This window comes from Carcharodon carcharias, chromosome 19 (genome assembly GCF_017639515.1).
Source record: "Carcharodon carcharias isolate sCarCar2 chromosome 19, sCarCar2.pri, whole genome shotgun sequence".
In the NCBI taxonomy this organism is placed as follows: Eukaryota; Metazoa; Chordata; class Chondrichthyes; order Lamniformes; family Lamnidae; genus Carcharodon; species Carcharodon carcharias.
In genome coordinates this window covers 50,984,350-51,004,681 of record NC_054485.1, presented here as the reverse complement: position 1 = coordinate 51,004,681, position 20,332 = coordinate 50,984,350, and the positions used below count along the sequence as shown (strand labels likewise).

The 20,332-nt window shown below is 42.9% G+C and overlaps 1 protein-coding gene across 2 annotated transcripts in view; it reads left to right on the top strand.

Annotated features, from left to right (window-relative positions):
* The first annotated feature begins 420 nt into the window (after nucleotides 1-420).
* The window catches only part of mtf1 (metal-regulatory transcription factor 1), a 77,648-nt gene continuing 57,736 nt past the window's right edge, over nucleotides 421-20,332 (top strand). The window contains exons 1-2 of one of the 2 annotated variants that reach the window (XM_041213534.1): nucleotides 421-493; nucleotides 4,988-5,479. In XM_041213534.1, coding sequence (XP_041069468.1) covers nucleotides 5,024-5,479 — 456 coding nt within the window. In that variant the 5' untranslated portion in view covers nucleotides 421-493; nucleotides 4,988-5,023. Of the gene's footprint in view, nucleotides 494-3,195; nucleotides 3,289-4,987; nucleotides 5,480-20,332 lie in introns of those variants that run through there. The other variant, XM_041213535.1, reaches the window with a different exon arrangement.

The following is a 20,332-nucleotide window of genomic DNA, read 5'->3' as shown; positions in this document are numbered from 1 at the left end:
CTGGAGAGCAGCAACATCAAAGGACAAAAAGCCAATAATTGAGGAATTTGGCTGAGGGAGGCTAAGCAGATTTCTATCCCAGCTTTAACTATAAGCACACCCACCTGATAATGTCATGGGAGGAAAGTACCTGAACTTTCTGGAAAGCTCCGCCCCGTGCCCTGCAGGGGCGGGGCACCAGGATCACGTGGCGTAGGGGCTGGCGTCATTCTGACCGCTGCCCCTGATGGTCGTCGCCAGGGAAACTGGCTGAAACGCTCTTTTAAAATCCGCCACAAAACTTGCCAGTGTCGGTTTATTGGGTCGTTAAAATGGCAGCGGCAGGGTTGAGAGAGGCGAGAGGATTTTTTTGTTGTTGTTTTGATTGTGTGATTTTTGATGTGGGCGGGGGGTAGGGGGCGGGGCTGGCGTGCGCGATCCCGGCGTGCCGCGGGGCTGAGAGCCATGGTGGCGGTTGAAGGGGCCGCAGTTGCGAGTGGGGTCGAGGGAGCAGGTAATGGCTGGGAAAGTGGGCAACCTGGGGGGATGGGGGAAGAAAGGGAAGGAGGAGGTGGTGGTGGAAGCATGGCTGGCCCAGGCCTTCTAATGGAGCCTTCCTTCTCACTGGCCCCATTCTCCACAGAGCCCCCGGAATGCGGGGCTGTCAGTGCAACTGAGTGTGGGGAAAAGGGGGGGGGGGGGGCGGAGGGGAGAGAGAGGGTGTGGTGGGGGGAGGAGGGGGTCTGGTGGGGGGAGGAGGTGGTCTGGTGGGGGGAGGAGGTGGGGTGGGGCGTGTGAGGAGGAGGGGTGGGGTGGAAGAACTGATCAGCTTGCCTCCCTGCCTGGCCCGAGGCTTACTGGGTGGTACTGAGCTTGACTCCGTTTCTTCCTTCCCATTAAGGCCACAGATTTACGCCTGGACAGCCCCCCCCCACCCCCCCCCAGCCTCCTGGAGTGGGAGTACTGACATTTAAAAAAAGAAACTTGCTTAATTGTTCAAATTCAGCAAGGTTTGTGCTGACCCATCTCCTGGTGACAAGACCTGCTTTAGGAATTAAGACCTAGGCTATATTACTGTTTCCAGACACTTGACTGCTGCAGTAATAATACTTGCATTTATATAATGCCTTCAATGTCACAAACAAGAGTGTTACCAAGCATAAAATTGACGCTTGAGTCAAGGAAGGACCCTAGCAAGTTAGGTGACTGTAAACTTAGTCTAAAAGTCGATTTCAAGGAGCATCTGTCTTCAAAAGAGAGAGAGGGAGAAGTTCTAGATCACAAAACCCAAGGCACAGCTGCCAATTGTGGGATAGTGGGAATGGGCAATGTTTAAGAGACACGATGTAGAGGTGTATAGAGCTCTCAGGGTTGTATTGCTCGGGAAGGTTACAGAGAAGGGATGGGCTAAGGTAGTAATGGGATTTGAACATTGCCTGGGGAAGGGGGGTAATAAATGTAAAATTGAGGTGTTAGCTCTCTAGTAACCCACATAAAGGGTATTTTTCATCAGAGTCATAGAGGTCTGCAGCAAAGAAAAAGACCCAATGAGTCTGTGCCAGTCAAACAATTACCTAACTATTCTAATCCCATTTTCCAACACTAGGCCCATAGCCTTGTATGCCATGGCATCGCAAGTGCACATCCAAATACTAAAATGTTATGAGGGTTTCTGTCTCTATCACCCTTTCAAGCAGTGAATTCCAGATTCCCATCCCCCTCTGGGTGAAAAAATTCTTCCTCACATCCCCTCTAAACCTCCTGCCCCTTACCTCAAAATAATGCTCCCTGGTTATTGATCCCTCCACCAAGGGGAAAAGCCCCTTCCTGTCTACCCTATCTATGCCCCTCAATTTTATACACCTCAATCATGTCCCCCCTAAATCTCCTCTGCTCCAGGGAAAATAACCCCAGTCTATCCAATCTCCTCATAACTAAAACTCTCCAGCCCAGGCAACATCCTGGTAAATCTCCTCTGCTCTCTCTCTACTGCAATCACATCCTTCCTATAAGGCGGATTCCAGAACTGCACACAATACTCTAGCTGTGGCCTAACCAGCGTTTTATACAGTTCCAGCATAACCTCCCTGCTCTTATATTCTATGCCTCAGCTAATAAAGGCAAGTATCCCATATGCCACCTTATCTACATGTCCCGCTATCTTAAGGGACCAGTGGACATGCACACCAAGGTCCCTCTGATCCTTGGTACTTCCCAAGGTCCTCCCATTCATTGTGTACTCCGTGCCTTGTTTGTCCTGCCCAAGTGCATCACCTCACACTTATCCAGATTAAATTCCATTTGCCACTGATCAGTCCATCTGACCAGCCCGTCTATATCCTCCTGTAATCTAAGGCTATCCTCCTCACTATTTACCACCACATCAATTTTTGTGTCATCTGCAAACTTACTGACCAACCCTTCTACATTCAAGTCTAAATCATTTATATATACCACAAATAGCAAAAGAGACCCAACAGCGATCCCTGTGGAACCCCACTGGACACAGGCATCCAGTCACAAAAACACCCTGCATCCATCACCCTCTGCTTCCTGGCACTCAGCCAATTCTGATTCCAGTTTGCCAATGTGCCTTGGATCCCATGGGCTCTTACCTTTATTATCAGTCTCCCATGTGGGACCTTATTGAAAATCTTGCTGAAGTCCAAGTAGAGTACGTCAAATGCATTGCCTTCATCTACACACCTGGCCACCTCTTCGACCTCTTAGTCTAGTAACAGCCTTGCACATTAAATCAGAGTTTAACCAGTGAAGGGAGAGAGGCTTCAGGGTACTTAAGGGAGCAGCAAAAATGAAAGCAAAATCCTGGTTGCTTTCATCCTTGCTGCCTCCTTAAGGACCCTGAAGCCCCTCTCCTTTCACTGGTTAAACTCTGATTTAATGTGTAAGGCTGTTACTAGACTAATAATTCAAATATAGAGAGTTCAGATTCCGCCAGCTTCTTTAAAGCAAATATGGACATATCAGGCTGGTATCAGTCAAAGTAACCATGAACTCAGATTGTTGTTAAAGCCAAACTGATTCCTTAATGCCCTTTAGTCAAAGAGCTCTGTCACCTTTCTTGATCTGGCCCAGTCCCACACCCCTATAGATGACTTAACAGTCTAACAAACTGTTTGATTGTACCAGACTGCTAGAGATCAAGGTAGAAAATACCCGAGAAGGTAGCCCATTACCAGCTTCTTGGGCAGCTGGAGATGGACACCTATTACTTTGTCAATGATTCCTGCATCCTCAGAATGAATAATAAAGAATCCGGGATCTCCTTGATCTGTGTGACACAGTAAGGTATTACAATTTATTTTACACTGCCAGTAGTATGAATAAACCATTTCTTAACGGCTGGCACAAATTCTATTTAAATCTGTGCTCTTCACTAAGCCATTTGTTTAGTTTAACCAAAAATTTTATATTCACTGGATGTAAATTTATAACATGTATATTTACAAAATGTTTTAAACTCACATTTATTAATAAGTGCATATAATTAGCAGCTACTTTTCTAGTTTAGATCTTGCCAAGCCAGGTCTTTTAGGTGCATTTAAATACTGATTCATTCAGAGAAAACCAGAGAAATACTAAGCTTGCATCACAGGTTTATCCATTGCCAATCTTTGTATTGTAGTTTGTTTGATGATTCAGGACTTTGCCCGCTTGGAACTGGTCAAATTTGTGTAAAGTGCTCCCAACTTAGGTAATATTTGGCAGATTGACTTATGTTGCTCATGTACCAAGTATCCAAAGCTAATAAAATTTAAAAAAGAATTGTATGCTTGGATTTGAAACTCTGCAATGGAATGTAATTTGAAATTTTGACAATCTTGGATGAGAATTGGACTCTAATCGGATATGCATTAATCTGGAATATATTGTTTAAAATGGCCTTGCATTATTGTTGAGCTTTAAAATCCAGTCTGTGATGGCGCAACACTGAGAATTCAAGTTTTCTTATGCTTTTTGTCCCAGTTTTTCCCTCCTCCCCTGAGGTGCTGACTATTGTTGGGGTATAGTCCATTGGGCACAACTGGCCGCTTGCTTTGCACCTGTGGTGGTTTCATAAATGTGGCTATGCAGTAAGTCATGGCATTACCCTTCACTTTCTAGCATGGTCAGTTGACTGGAATCAGAATGGCAACCCTAACCTCTTTCCCCCACAGCTTAGGGGTGCTGAGACTATTTGTAGTGCCCCTGCTGAGTCAGCTATCTCAATACAGACTGGAAATCAGACATAGGATCTACTGGCAGGAGAGTGGTTCATAAAGCAGGGATGAGTAACTTCACTTATGAAACTAGATTGGAGAAGTTGGGACTGTTTTCTTGGAGGAGGGATGGTTGAGAGGAGATTTGATAGAGGTGCTCAAAATCATGAGGGGTCTGGACAGAGTAGATAGGGAGAAACTGTTCTGTTGGTGGAAGGATCGAGAGCCAGAGGACGTAGATTTAAGGTAATTGGCAAAAGAAGCAATGGCAACAGGAGCAAAAGCCCTTGTACTCTGAGTGGTTAGGATTTGGAATGCATTGCCTGAGAGTGGTGGAGGCAGATTCAATCAAGGCATTCAAGAGGGATTTGGGTTATTATCTGAAAAGGTAGATTGTGCAGGGTTACAGGGATAAGGTGGGGGAGTGGTATTGGGTGAATTGCCCCTTCAGAGAGCCAGCACACACGACAGGTCAAATGCCCTTTGCTGTAACCATTCTATGATCCTGATTTGAGAGACGTGCACCATGACATTTTGTTTTCCTACAAAGACACTTTCTGTAGTTTTATCAAAGCTAGCTGTGAGCAAATTGGTCGTTGCATTTCCTACATTTGTAAGTGTCTACACTTATAATACTTCATTGATTGTAAAGTGCTTTGGAAAGCATTTGAGGTTGTGGGAAGTGTTATATAAATGCAAGTCTTTTTTCCCCAGTTATGGAAAACTGGTATTGTGCATTTTTTCTGCTTTAATAACTCTATATCTGTGTCTGTTTCATAACCATCCAGAAAATTCCACTATTCTGCCATAATCCAGAATACAACATGGATGACAATGGCCCAGAAAAAGGCAAACTTGTATCTGAGAATAACAATGTCACATACTATGAAACAGAAGATGATGAAGAGGAGGTGACTAGAGAGAAGATGGGCTTTTCTGGTAAAAATGGCCTGGTGTCCTCTTCTTCTGGGACTGTGTATGATAGGACAACTGTCCTAATAGAACAGGATCCAGTTGGCCTAGATGAAGAGGACGAGGAGGAGGATGAAGATGAAAGAGGGAACAACAATAATTTGGTGTCTTTTTTATCTGAAAGCGGAGAGGACAACTTTTATTTAATATCAGATCCTGATGGAATGTCGCAGGGGTATGTCCATCACACCATTTCTCCTGATCAGATTCAGTTCACCATCAACCCTGGATCCACCCCCATGCCCAGGAACATAGAGGGAGCCACACTCACCCTGCAGTCAGAGTGTCCTGAAACCAAGGTTCAAGAGGTAAACAATCAAATAGTTTGGCAGGCTAGCAGATGCTCTTGTTATCTTTTAATCAAAATGCACATGTGTAGAGTACTACATTCTTACCACCCCACCCTCAATCCTCTCCCAATCCACTGGTGTCACATACCTCAAAAAAGTTGACCTCAAAGTGATAACCCTTTCAGATTGCTTTATAGTTGTGCCCCACTCTTATCTTTGTGATGTTGTCTAAGCCTTGCGTTTATTTTGCTGTCCCCACGTGTACCTTTCCATTTCCTCTTACTGGGCGGCTGCTCGTTTTTCACTCCCAAGGCTTTATCATTGGCAGCTGATTCAATCACCACAATCCTGTCCCCTGGAACTCCCTGCATAATTTATTTTGTCTTTCTACTCCATCTTTGGCTGTGCCTGTAGGATCCCACCTTAACACTCTCCAATTTTTTTACTTCTGTTTAATGTCCACTCTTTCCCTGCTGATGTAAAACACTTTGAAACTTTGTTTCCTGCATGTGAGGAATGCTGCAAAAATGTGGCAGTAGTTATGTGAAAAAGAGAACTTGTGCCAACCCTTGTTACATTGAGGCTAGGAAAACTACCAAGTATTTGGCTTATAAAATGCCTTGAGTATTGCTGAAAAAAGGGACTTTTTTGGTTGAAGCTTTTCATTTTGCACTCAGGACAATTTGCAAGAAAATTTCAGAGTCCACTTGCCAACTGATCAGCACTCTCTTATACAATATAAATTGTTGTTTCCCTTGACACTGGCATTTTCTTGTGAACTGTCCTGAAGAGTGCAAGACGAAAAACTTCAATAAAAATACCTTTCTTTCAGCAATACTCAAGTTCTGCACTACCAAACAACTATATAAAATACCTTCTGGGATATTAGTTGTTTATCTGAAGTCTTTGTGTAAAGTAGATGCTTGGCTATACAGTGGTGGCCACCTTTTTTTTAAAGGTGAGATATAACGATATATGCCTAACCAAGCCAGTGTGCCACCATATTAATTGGCCTGTCCTATGGAAAACCACCAAGACCTTGTAAATTGTACATTATCCTTTTCAAACAGTATTCAGTTCTGTTTTAAATATTTAAGTCAGATTAAAAATACAAAACTTAAAAAAAAAATGCAAACTGGCATATCATCAGACTATCTTGCAAAATTTTGTCGCTAAGGGTATCTAACGTACAATACCCACTACAGGTTGCTGGTAATTTTTTCAAATTTCTGAATTTGGATGTATTGCATTACAACAACTTTACATTCACATCTGAGACTCCATCTGGGAGCTCTGAAACTTTGCGCTGTATTCAAAATTGCATTCCTTCAAGGTTTAAATATTGCAAGTTATTTTGCTACATCCTGCAAGTGTGATGATTTTTGGGTTAATTTTCTATTTGAAAGGACAGACTGCAAATCTCTTTAAATATTTAGAGACAGTAAATTAATTTGGTCAATGAGAATGCTTTTATTAGTCATTGTCAGAGTGCTTAAGAATAGTTTGCCATGATCAGAAATAGAGAAACCTGGAAAGGAGACATCTTGTGTAGTGAGTCCTGCAGAAGTAATAGTGTTGCTGCCACATTTAGCGGCAGGTAGATTTACTTTGTGCTGCACACAAATGTGCACCTATTTTACTTAACCAGCTAAACTTGCTTGATAAAGGAAATGGTTAGCTACATTTATTTAAAAAAAAGCACAACTGGTTGAAATAGTGAATGGTAGGGAGTTCATGCTGTAAGAGATGGGGGGGTGGGGAATGATGTGGTAGTAATGCCACCGGCCTAGTAATCTAGTGGCCCAGGCTAATGCTTTGGGGACATGGCAGCTGATGGAATTTAAATTTGATTAATAAATTCTGGAATTGAAAGCTATAGTTTTGAATGGTAGCAATGTAGTTGAAATGGCCGATCCAGCTGCTACAGGTCAAAAAGGAATAAAACTGGACAGACTCCTGGCATTGACTTTGTCAATGGAAGTGACAACAGCACATGCTGCCCTGTTGATCCCATTAAGTCCTCCTTGCTAACATCTGGGCCAAAATTGGGAGAGCTGTCCCACAGACTGGTCAAGCAACAGTCATATTCACTGAATCATACCTTAGAGTTAATGTCCAAGACACCACCATTACAATCCCTGGGCATATCCTATCTCACCAACAGGCACAGTGGTGTACAGTCGGGAAGGAGTTGGCTTGAGAGTCCTCAACATTGACTCCAGACTCCATGAAGTCTGATGGGCAAAGGGCCCTCATCCTGATTTCCACCGACTGCCCTCCTTCAGCTGATCAATCAATGCTCCTCTATGAAGAACACCACTTGGAGGAAACACTGCAGGTGTAAAGGGCACAGAAACAGGGAGGTGCAAGAATTGTAGAATAATTATAATCGGGGAATTAAATTATCCAAGTATAGACTAGGATAAGAATAGTACAAAGGGACTAGATGGGTGAGAGTTCCTGGAATGTGTTCTAGATAATTTTCTGCAGCGGTATGTTTCCAGCCCAACGGCAGAACAGGCACTGTTGGACTTGGTTTTGGGAAATGAGTTGGCCCAAGTGGATCAAATATCAGTGGGGAGAGCATTTAGGGAATGGTGACATTGTATGTTAAGGTTTAGGTTGGCCATGGGAAAGGACAAGGAACAACCAGAGCAAGGATAATTGGGGAAAGCCAACTGCGATGGGACTAGAATGCATTGGAATCGAGCAAGTTGGAATCAAATGTTGGCACAAAAGAGGGTGGCTGAACAATGGGCCACATTCAAAGAAGAGGTATTGTAGGCAGTGTCAAGGTATATTACCTTGAAGGGAAAGGCAGGACAAATAAATCCAGAGCACCCTGGATGACGAGAGATAGATGTGAACATGAAAAGGAAGAAGTGAGCATATGGCAGATTTCAGACGGAAAATAACAATGGAGAATCAGGCTGAATATAGAATGATCAGAGGGAAAGTGAAAAAAAGATTAATAAAAGCAAAGAGAGCATGAAAAGAAACTGACAGCTAACATAAAAGGGTTTCCCAAGGTCTTCTGTAAGCAAATAATAAAAGGGTGGTAAAAGAGTAGGGCTGATTAGGGGCTAAAAAGAAGACTTGCAGAAATAGTGGCCGTATTAAACAAGTACTTTGAAGCTGTCTTCATAAATGAAGAAAATGCTACCCAGGCCACAGTGAGAGGGGAGGTAATTGGTACACTGGAAGAATTTACAATTAAGAAGGAGGTGGTGTTAGGCTATCTTTACTTAAAATAGATAAGGTACCATGATTGAATGAGATGCATCCAAGGGTACTGAGAAAAGTGAGTCTGGAAATTGCAGAGGCACTAGTGATGATCCCCCTTAGACACAGAGGTGGAGCCAGAGGACTGGAGAATTGCGAATGTTACACCCTTGGTCAAAAAGGGGTGCAAAGATAAAGATGGGAACTACAGACCAGTCCGTCTGACTTCAGTGGCAAGGAAACTCCTGGAAGCTATATTTCCAGACAAAATCAATAGTCATTTTGACAAGTGCAGGGTAATTAAGGAAAGCCAACGTGGATTCATTGAGGGAAAATTATATTTAACTAACCTGCTGGAGTTTTTTGAGGAGGTAACAGAAGGTTGATAAGGGCAATGTTGTTGATGTGGTGTATATGGATTTTCAAAAGGCATTTGATACAGTGCCACACAACAGACTTGAGCAAAATTCTAGCTCATGGAATAAAAAGGAAAGTAGGCACTTAGGTAAGGAATTGGCTGAGACACATGAAAAAGAACAGTGATAAATGGTTGTATTTCAGATTGGTGGAAGTTTTGTAGTTGAGTTCCCCCGGGGGTCAGTATTGGGACCCTTGCTTTGTAAACTATGATGAGGATAGTCTTGAACTTCAAAGGGACATAGACGTGTTGGTGGATTGGGCAAGCAAGTTACAGATGAAGTTCAATGCAGAGAAGTATGAGGTAATTCATTTTGGCAGGAAGAATATGGTGAGGCAATATAAAATAAAGGGTGAAACTCTGAAGGAGTGCAAGAACTGAGGTACCTCAGTGTATATGTACATCAGTCACTGAAGATGGCAGGGCATGTTGACAGAGCAGTTAATGAAGCATACAATATCTTGGGCTTTATTAATAGGGCATTGAGTACAAGAGTAAGGAGGCCATGTTGAACTTGTATAAGACACTAATTAGGTCTCGTGTGGAATACTGCGCCCAGTTCTTGAGGAAGGATGTGAAGGCATTGGAGGAGTACAGAGGAGCTTCAGAAGAATGATTGCAGCTGTAGCTGAGGATAGATTGGAGAGGTTGGGACTGCTTTTATTGGAGAAAAGAAGGCTGAGAGGAGACTTTATAGAGGTATTCAAGATTCTGAGGGATATGGCCGGGTAAATAGTGAGAAACTGTTCCTACTCAAGGGGGCATCAAGAACTGGAGGGCAAAGATTTAAAATAATTGGCAAAAGGAGTAAAAGTGATGTGAGAAAAAATGTTTTCACCCAGAGGGTGGTTGGAGTCTGAAACAAACTTCCTGAGAGGGTGGCGGAGGCAGGTTCGATCGTGGTATTCAAAATGGAAATTGGACTCTTACCTGAAAAGAGAGAATATGCAAGGTTATGGGGTTAAGGCAGGGGTGTGGAAGTTGGTACAATGTTCTTTCAGAGAGCCCGTGCAGGCTCAATGGACTGACTGGCCTGCTTCTGCATTGTGAAGATTGAGATTCTTTGAATATACTCTGGGTGGGGGACTTCAATGAGTCGCTCCGTAGTACCACTACTGAGTGAACCCACTGAGCCCTGAGAGACATGTCTGCCAGACTGAGCCTGCGACAGGTGGCGAGGGAACCAAACCTACCAGACCTGGTCCTTGACAATCTACTTGTCGTAGATGCATCTGTTCATGGCACTATAGGTAGGAGTGACCACTGCACAGTCCTGAAGATGCAGTCCAAGCTTTCCACTGACCACTTGTGGCACCGAACAAAATAGGATTGATTCAGAACAGATGGAGCAGCTCAAAATTGGGCACATATGAGGCACTGTGGACTGTCAAAAGCAGCAGAATTGTATTCAGTCACAATTGCAACCTCATGGTTTGGCAGATGTCTCACACTACCATTACCATCAATCCAAGGGATCAACCCTGGTTCAATGAAGAGTGCAGAAACATGCCAGGAGCAGCACCAAGCATACCTAAAAATGAGGCGTCAACTGGTGAAACTGAACACGGGGCTACTTGCATGCTGAACAGTGGCAGCTGCATGTGATAGATGGAGCTAAGCGATCCCACAACCAACAGATCAAATCAAAGCTCTGCAGCCCAGCTGTGAATGCTGGGGGCAATTAAATAACTAACAGGAGGAGGAGGTGCCAGTATCCCCATCCTCTGTGCAGAAGGCATTGGATATTGCAAAGGCCATGTGCCCTGACAGCATCCCAGCAATAGTTGTGAAGATTTGTGCTGCAGAACTAGCTGCTCCCCTAGCCAAGCTGTTCCATCGAGCTACACTGGTATTTAACTGACAGTGTGGAAAACTGCCTCAGGTATGTCCTGTGCACCAAAAGCAGGGCAAACCCATTCCAGCCGATTAGCACCCCATCAGCCACTTCACGATAATCAGCAGAATGATGGAAAGTGTTGTCGACAGTGCTTTCATGCGACACTCAGCAAAAACCTGATTACTGCTCAGTCTAGGTTCTGCCAGGGCCATTCAGCTCCTGACCTCATTACAGTCTTGGCTGAAACATGGGCAAAAGCGCTGAATTCCAGGGGTTTTTGTTTTATTCATTCGCGGGTTGTGGGCTTTGCTGGCTGGGGCAGCATTTATTACCCATCCCTAGTTGCCCTTGAGACATGAGTGACTGCCCTTGATATCAAGGTAGCCGTTGACTGGATGTAGTATCAAGGAGCCCTGGCAAAATTTAAGTTAGTGGGAATGGGGTGGTGGAGGAACATTTCACTAGATTGGAGTCATACCCAGCACACCGGAAGATAGTTGTGGCTGTTGGAGGCCAATCATCTCTAGTCTGAGGGCATCTCTTCAGGAGTCCCGCAGGGTAGTGTCTTAGGCCCAACCATTTTCAGCTGCCTCGTTTATGACCCTTCCATGCATTATAAGATTCAAGGTCGGGATGTTTGCTGATGATTGCCCTACTCCACAGAAACTGAAACAGTCTGTCAATTTGCAGCAAGGCTTGGGCTGATAAGTGGCAAGTAACATTGACTCCACACATGTGCCAGGCAATGACCATCTCCAACAAGAGAGAATCTAACCATCTTCTTGACATTCGATGGTATTACCATCTCTGAAAACCCCACCATCAACTTCCTGGGGTTTACCATTGACCAGAAACTGACCAGTCATATAAATACTGGCTACAGGAGCAGGTCGGAGGCTGGGAACTCTGAGGTGAGAAACTCACCATCTGACGCCCCAAAGTCTGTCCACCATCTATGAGGCACAAGTCAGGAGTGTGATGGAATATTCTCCACTTGCCTGTATGAGTGCAGCTCCAGCAAAACTCAAGAAACTTGACAACATCCAGGGCAAAGCAGCCTGCTTGATTAGCACCCTATCCACCAACCTAAAAAGCCACTCCCTCCACCAGCAGCGCACCGTGACAGCAGTGTGTGCCATTAACAAGATGCACTGCAACAACTCACCAATGTTCCTTCAGCTGCATCTTCCAAAACCGCAATCTTTACTACCTAGAAGAATAAGGGCAGCAGATGCATGGGAACACCACTCCCTGCAAGTTCCCGCCCAAGCCCCACGCTATCCTGACTGCTGGATGAAAATCCTGGAACTTCCTTCTGAACAGCACTGTTGGTGTGCGTACACCACATGGTCTGCAGCAGTTTAAGTTGGTGACTCACCACCACCTTCTCGAGGACAATGAGAATGAACAACAAATGCTGGCTTTGCCAGGGCATCCTTTCCATTGAAGAAATAAAAAGGACAGGGAGGCGAAACTTTTAACCAAGACTTTTGGTCTTAAAAGTTGTCTGGTTATTTCCTATTAGGCAGGATTTGTGTGGCTGTTGCAATGACCAGATTGAACAAGCCTGTTCAGTCAAATTGTCTGTTAAAACTCTTTCTACACATATGAAGCATGGGATGAAATTCTGGTGGTGTTGGCAAAAATGGAACTGTTCCAGCTCTAGTGAATACCCTCTGGAGGAAAGGGAATACATTCAAAGGCAAAAGCATAAATTATTTATAAATACTGTGTTGTAACGGTTAACCATTCATGTCAAATAGTAGATGGAAGTTTTTCAAGAATCTAAACCTAGCCTGTTTCACTGTTGGAATCCTTATAACCAGCTTCAATAATATCATTTTCAATAATATGATTCTTGACAATACATAATTGATTGTGTATGTGACCCCTCTTTAATTTCATCTGTAGTAGTTGCTTGTTTTGTAAGCATGTTTCTGCAGGACCAACCTCTATCATTGTACACTTTAGAGGAACTTTCAACATTTCAGTTTGCTTTGGTTTTGGTCTGTGTTTATTTGGAAGATGCCTAAATTTCTCCTTTACCTCAGCATCCTACTCTGAGTGAAGCCTAATCTTGCCTCTGTTTCTGCTCCTCTGGCAGTGTTTTGCATCAAAACTCATGTGGACTTTGTGGCTGCATTTCAATCCATTCTTTGCAGCATTGAAAAAAGATTCAACGCACATAATTTCTCTAATTCTCTGCCTCACTATATGAAACAAGGTCCAATCCCACAAACGCAAGGCAGTGATCTTTTTGTAATTTGGGTGATATAAATCAAAATGGAATAACTCATCTGAGCGTCAAAATGAAATTGTAATGGAAACTAGTGAAACAATCTATATTTGTGACTTGTATGCTGGAAATGACACTGGTTTCATTTTGGACTTTTTTGGTTTATTGCATACTGCAAGTGTTGCAGCGGATGTCTGTGACCAGAGATTACTTCCCAGTTGAACTGTCTTGTGGATAGATGAACAATTACGACTAGAGCACTGCACAATGAAGAATTACTGTATCTAGTTTGTTAGCATTAAGTTCCTTTGGGGTTGTTGCATTCTCTTGGTACCAATGCTAACTATAATTGTGGAATGACAAGTGTAATTACCACTGCTGTCATGTGTTTGTAAGCTAGATGATTCCTGAAGCTGCTCCTTATTTAATGGGTAGAATGAAATTCAGTACTGTACTGAAATGAGTTTTATCAGTTAAAACATTTTGAATCAAGCGTTCTGTTCTTTGTAAAATGCATGGCACAGCGGATGTGAAGTAGGAGGTTTCAGTCAAATGTAGTGAAGAGTTTGCAGTGTACACCCCATATTAAATTTTGGTTGAGTCTATGCTCATTTCCTTGGAAGTAGTGACTATAAGTACATTAATTGGCTGCCCACCACGCCAGGGATCCTTGTTTCAATTCCTGCCCTACCACCACCTAATGGGTCCTGTTACTGTTATAGTAAAAGCAGAAACAGCAGTCAGGTTCACGCAAGGCACGTATACTGAGCTGGCTGGTGATGATTTGGTAGTGGATGGGCTGCTTATGATGGATGGCTAACTTTGTGATTTGACTGGCTGCTGGTGATATAAGGGTGTTGGTTGGCTGTCAGTGGGTGGGTTCTTATGATTGACTGCTGGTTGTGGTTAGCTGCTTTCTAATAACTGGTACTGATACGACGGCTTCCAACAGTTAGCTGCTCGTTATGGACCAGTTGCATTTGGTGGGTGGGTTTCTTGGCCTGTACTGATCAGCCACACGTGGTACAATCAGAGTCATCGGGGAGTATGTTTTAATTTTTTTTTGAATATCAAGGAGGAGTCTATGTATTATGAAGTTACGGTGTGAAATACAATACATTAAAGATAGAGAAATTAGTATTTTTTTTAGGAACCCAGACATTTTTTTGTCAAGAAATTTGACCCCTGATGTACATAGTATTTACTGAGCAGAAACGAGCCCTTTGACCCATCTGGTCTGTGCAAGTGTTCGTGCTCCACATGAGCCTCCATGGGGAAGCAATAGCATAGTGATACTGTCACTGGACAAGTAATCCAGAGACCCTGGGTAAAGCTCTGGGGCCCCAGGTTTGAATCCTGCAGATGGTGGAATTTGAATTCAATAAAAACCTGCAATTAAGCCTAATGATGACCATGAAACCATTGTTGATTGTTTTAAAAACCCATCTGTTTCACTCATGTCCTTTAGGAAGGAAATCAATCTGGCAATGGCAGATTGTGACAATGCCCTCTGAAATGGCCTAGCAAGCACTCAGTTGTATCAAACAGCTACAAAGTCACAAAAAAGGAATGAAACCAGATGGACCTAGGCCCCAGAAACGACAATGGCAATCTCAGCCCTAGTGCCAAAATTAGGAGACCTGTCTCACAGACAGAGTCAAGCAACAGCCTGACATGGTCATCCTCACGGAATCATATCTCACAGATAATGTCCCTTACACCACCAGACCCAGCAGAGGTGGCGGCACATAGTGTACAGTCGGGAGGGAGTTACCCTGGGAGTCCTTAACATCGACTCTGGACCCCATGAAGTCTCATGACGTCAGGTCAAACATGGGCAAGGAAACCTCCTGCTGATTACTATGCACTGGCCTCCCTCAGTTGATGAATCAGTGCTCCTCCATGTTGAACACCAATTGGAAGAAGCGCTGGGAGTGGCAAGGGCCTCTTTAATCTCCTGAATGTAATCTGAGTGGGGGACTTCAACATCCGTCACCAAGAGTGGCTTGATAGCGCCACTGCTGACCAAGTTGGCCAAGTCCTAAATGACGTTGCTGCGTAGACTGGGTGTGCAACAGGTGGTGAGGGAACCAACGAGGGAAAAACATATTTGACCTCATTCTCACCAACCTGCTGCCGGAGATGCATCTGTCCATGACAGTATTGATATGAGTGACCACTGCACAAATCATTGAGGATACCCTCCATCGTGTTGTGTGGCACTACCACCATGCTAAATGGGATATATTTCAAACAGATCTAGCAACTCAAGACTGGGCATCCATGAGGTGCTGTGGGCCATCAGCAACAGCAGAATTGTACTCGAAAGCAATGTAACCTCATGGCCTGGCATATCCCCCACTCTACCATTTCCATCAAGCCAAAGGATTAACTCTGGTTCAATGAAGAGTGCAAGAGGGCATGCCAGGAGCAGCACCAGGCATACCTAAAAATGTGGTGTCAACCTGGTGAAGCTACAACACAAGACTGTTTGTGTGCCAAACAGCATAAGCAGCAAGTGATAGACAGAGCTAAGCGATCCCACAATCAATGGATCAGATCTAAGCTCTGCAGTCCTGCCACATCCCGTCGTGAATGGTGGTGGACAATTAAAACAACTCACTGGAGGAGAAAGCTCCACAAATATCCCCATCCTCAATGATGGGGGAGCCCAGCACATCAGTACAAAAGATATGGCTGAATTATTTGCAACAATTGTCAGCCAGAAGTGCCAAGTGGATGATCCATCTTGGCCTCCTTTGGAGGTCCCCAGCATCACAGATGCCAGTCTTCAACCAATTCGATTTACTCCACGTGATATCAAGAAACGGCTGAAGGCACTGGATACTGCAAAGGCTATGGGCTGCAGGAGGACATGGATTGGGACCTGGATATTGAAGGATACAGGATATTTAGGAAGGACAGGAAGTGAGGAAAAGTTGGAGGGGTGGCTTTGTTAGTAGATGATGTAATAGCACAATAGAGAAGGATGACCTAAGTTTAGGAAACCAGGATAGAGTGGAAACAGGGTAGAGATGGTAAAGACAAGAAGTCACTTGGGGGCCTGTATACAACTCCCTAACAGTAACCACATGGTAGGGTGGAGCAAAAAGGAAGAAATAATTGGAGCTTGTCAGAAAGGCACTGCGATAATTATGGAGATTTTAATTTACATATGGACTGGAAAAGTTAGATGGACAAAGATAGCCTAGATGAGGAGTGCCTTGAATGTTTTTGGGATAGTTTCTTGTAACAGCATGTTCTGAAGCCAACCAGAGAGCAAGTTATACAAGACCTGGTATTGTGCAATCAGATGGGAGTAATTAATGATCTCGGTGATGGTGCCCTTAAGTAGCTTCGACCACAATGTGATTGAATTTTGCATTCAGTTTGAGGAAGAGAGCAGTGGGTCAAAGACTCTGTTTTTAAACTTAAATAAAATATAAATATAAAAGCAGTAAGAGCTTTAATAAATATTTAAAGAAGAGTTAATAAAGTGAGCGTTGGCCCTATAGAAATGAGTCTGGAGAATTGATAATGAAAAACAAGGAGATGGCAGATGAATTGAGCAGGTATTTTGCATCAGTTTTCACTATGGGATAGAAGTAACATCCCAGAAGCAGCTATAAACCAGGAAATGAAAGTGGGGAGGAAGTCAGGAAAATTACAGTCACCATAGAAGTGGTACTGAGTAAATTGTTGGAGCTGTGGGCTGACAAGAGCCCAGGTCGTGATGGATTTCATGCTATGGTCTTAAAAGAAGTGGCTGGTGAGATAGTTGATACATTGGTTTTAATTTTCCAAAATTCCCTAGATTCAGGGAAGGTCCCATTAGATTGGAAGATAGCAAATGTAGCTGCATTATTCAAAAAGAGAGAGAAACAGAAAGCGGGCAACTATAGGCTTAACATCTGTCGTAGGGAAAATGTTAGAAGCTATTATTAAAGACGTTATAGCAGGGCACTCCAATGAGCTCAAGGTCCTCAGGCAGAGTCAACATGGTTTTGTGAAAGGGAAATTGTGTTTAACCAACTTATTAGAATTCTTTGGATAAAGGAGAAGTGGTGGATGTACTGTACTTAGATTTGCAGAAGGAGTTTGATAAAGTGCCACATCAAAGGTTATTGCGGAAAATAAAAGCTCATGGTATGGGGGTAACATATTGGCATGGATAGAAGATTGGCTGGCTAATAGGAAGCAGAGAGTAGGCATAAAATAGTCTTTTTCAGGTTGACAAGATGTAATGAGTGGTGTACCACAGGGATCAATGCTAGGACCTCAACTGTTTACAACTTGTATAAATGACTTGGATGAAGGGATGGTTGCCAAATTTGCTGATGACACAAAGATATGTAGGAAAGTAAGTTGTGAAGAGGACATAAGAGGATCACAGAAAGATATTGATGGGTTAACTGAGTGGACAAAGATCTGGCATATGGAGTGTAATGTGGGAAATGTGAAATTGTCTATTTTGGCAGGAAGGATAAAAAAGAATCATATTATCTAAATGGTGAGAGATTGCAGAGCTCTGAGGCGCAGAGGGATCTGGGTGTCCTAGTGCATGAATCACAAAAGGCTAGTGTGGAGGTACAGCAAGTAATTAGGAAAGCTAATAGAATATTATCATCTATTGCGAGGGTAATTGAATACCAAAGTAGAGAGGTTATGCTTCAGCTATACAGAGCACTAGTGAGACCACGTTTGGAGTACTGTGTACAGTATTGGCAACCTTATTTAAAGAAGGATGTAAATGCATTGGAAGCAGTTCAGATAAGATTTACCAGATTAATATCTGGAATGGGTGGGTTATCTTATGAGGAAAGGTTGGACAGACTAGGCTTGTATCCGCTGGAGTTTAGAAGAATAAGAGGCAACTTGATTGAAGCATATATGATTCTGAGGGGTCTTGACAGGGTGGATGTGGAGAGGATGTTCCCTCTTGTGGAAGAATCTAGAACTGGGGGGTCACTGTTTAAAAATAAAGGATCTCCCATTTAAAATGAGATGAGGCGAATTTTTTTGGCTTGAGGGTTGAGTCTTTGGCACTCTTCCTGAAAAGGTGGTGGAAGCAAAATCTTTGAATATTCTTAAGGCAGAAGTGGATAGATTCTAGGTAAGCAAGGGGGTGATAGGTTATCAGGGATAGGTGGGATGCAGGTTTCAGGTTGCTATCAGATCAGCCATGATCTTATTAAATGGTGGAGCAGGCTCAAGGGGCTGAATGGCCAATCCTTTGTTCGTATGTTCGTAGTTCTATTCTTTCAGTTTTATTAAATGAATATATTTGCATAATTTTAGTAACATTAGCAATCTTTTTATCCTTGACTTACTGTGAGCAACACGCTTTTTTTAATGGAGTCATTATACCATGGAACACAATGCATTCAGTTGTTTTGGCCAAGTTGTGTTTTAATCGATCTGCCCTTTTAAGGCCACAAAGTCTAATTGCTATGAGTGTGTACACTCGGTTTAATTGCAGTTTACAAACTAGGTAGTGCATGTAAATTACAGCTCCAGGTCAGGGGAAAACCAGCATGAAATTTTGGCTTTCTCTTTTTGTTTATGTTTTTGGCAATCCAAAATATGTCAGTATTAAAACAAAACCATTTCAAAGCACTTTGCACGACCTCAGTGTCCCGAAGCACTTTTTTGAAGTGTAGCACTGTTGTAATGCAGGAAATGCAACTACAAATTTATGCACAGCAAGGGTCCCACAAACAACAACATGATAATGACCGCATAATCTGTTTTAGTTGTTGGTTGAGGGACAAATGTTGACCATGACAGTAGGGAGAACTTTTTTTGAAATGGTGCCATACAGTCAAGGTGGTCACCCGAGAGGGCAGACATGGCATTTAAAGTGGCATTTAAATGATGGCAAATGCCACCATTAGCACCTCCTTAGCCAGCACCACTACCATTAACACCCTTTTGTCCTTTTGTTCATGACACCTTTGTCAATCTCTCCTTTCCCTCCACCTATCGCTGGCCTTATATCCAGCTTCACCTGCTCCACCCCCCTTAAACAGTATAAATTTCATCACATTTTTACTGCTCTTAGCTCTGGAGAAGAGTCATACGGACTTGAAACGTTAACTCTGTCTTTCTCTCCACAGATGTGTTAGACCTGCTGAGTTTTTCCAGCATTTTCTGTTTTTGTTTCGGATTTCCGGCATCCACAGTATTTTGCTTTTACCCTTATTTTTATCGTGGTCTTTCCCTTTCTTTCCCTAATCCCTCTTTTATTGTATGTGCAACAAGGGGCCGATGTTGCAAAATCCCTTTCCCACCTTTTGTGCATGTGTTAAAAAAAAAAATCCTCTTATTTTACCTTAGTTCGAGTTTGCTGTGGGCTACTAATAGAGGATTGGATCACTCCAAACTGAAGGGTTGGGGAAAACACGCCACCACTTATAAAGGTGAAAATCAGAAAAGAACGCCTTTCTTTTTATAGGCAGTCTAAATTAATCCAGTTAGTCCTCATGACTCTTCAAAGGAACTGTCTGTCCTGTTGAAGTGTCATGAGGACTCGAAACGTCAACTCTTTCTTTCTCCGCCGATGCTGCCAGGCCTGCTGAATTTTTCCAGGTAATTCTGTTTTTGTTTTGGATTTCCTGCATCCGCAGTTTTTGGTTTTTATATTGGTAGGCCCAAACTTGGTTCATTCAGATTGTGAGTGATACCCCGTTCACTGTTTACGTACTAAAATCAGCTCACTTATCCTCATGGTAGAATCATTGGCCTGCATTTTCTGATGTAAAGATGCTAATGAAGGAATTTACAATTTGAACAGAAATGATTTTACGCTTTCAGAAGTAAAATAAAACTTGAGTCCACATAATGAGCTACTTTATCTTACATATAGAATTTACATAGTTTTGAATTGAATATTATGTTAAAATTTCAAATTGGTGCACAGTGTATGTGTATAAATCCATATTTGCACTGGGCCCCCATTATAAAGCAGTCCACTACAGAATTTGGTATAATGCAAGTCTGTCTTTTAAATTTATCCTTGCACTCATCATTGCCACTTATAATTTATTTATGTATTTTTTTCATTTTTAGTAGATATTTCAAAACATTTACTATATGTTTAAGGGTCTTCTTGCTCTAGACATATAAGTAAATCCTAAATGTCAGTTTGCAGGTTACTGA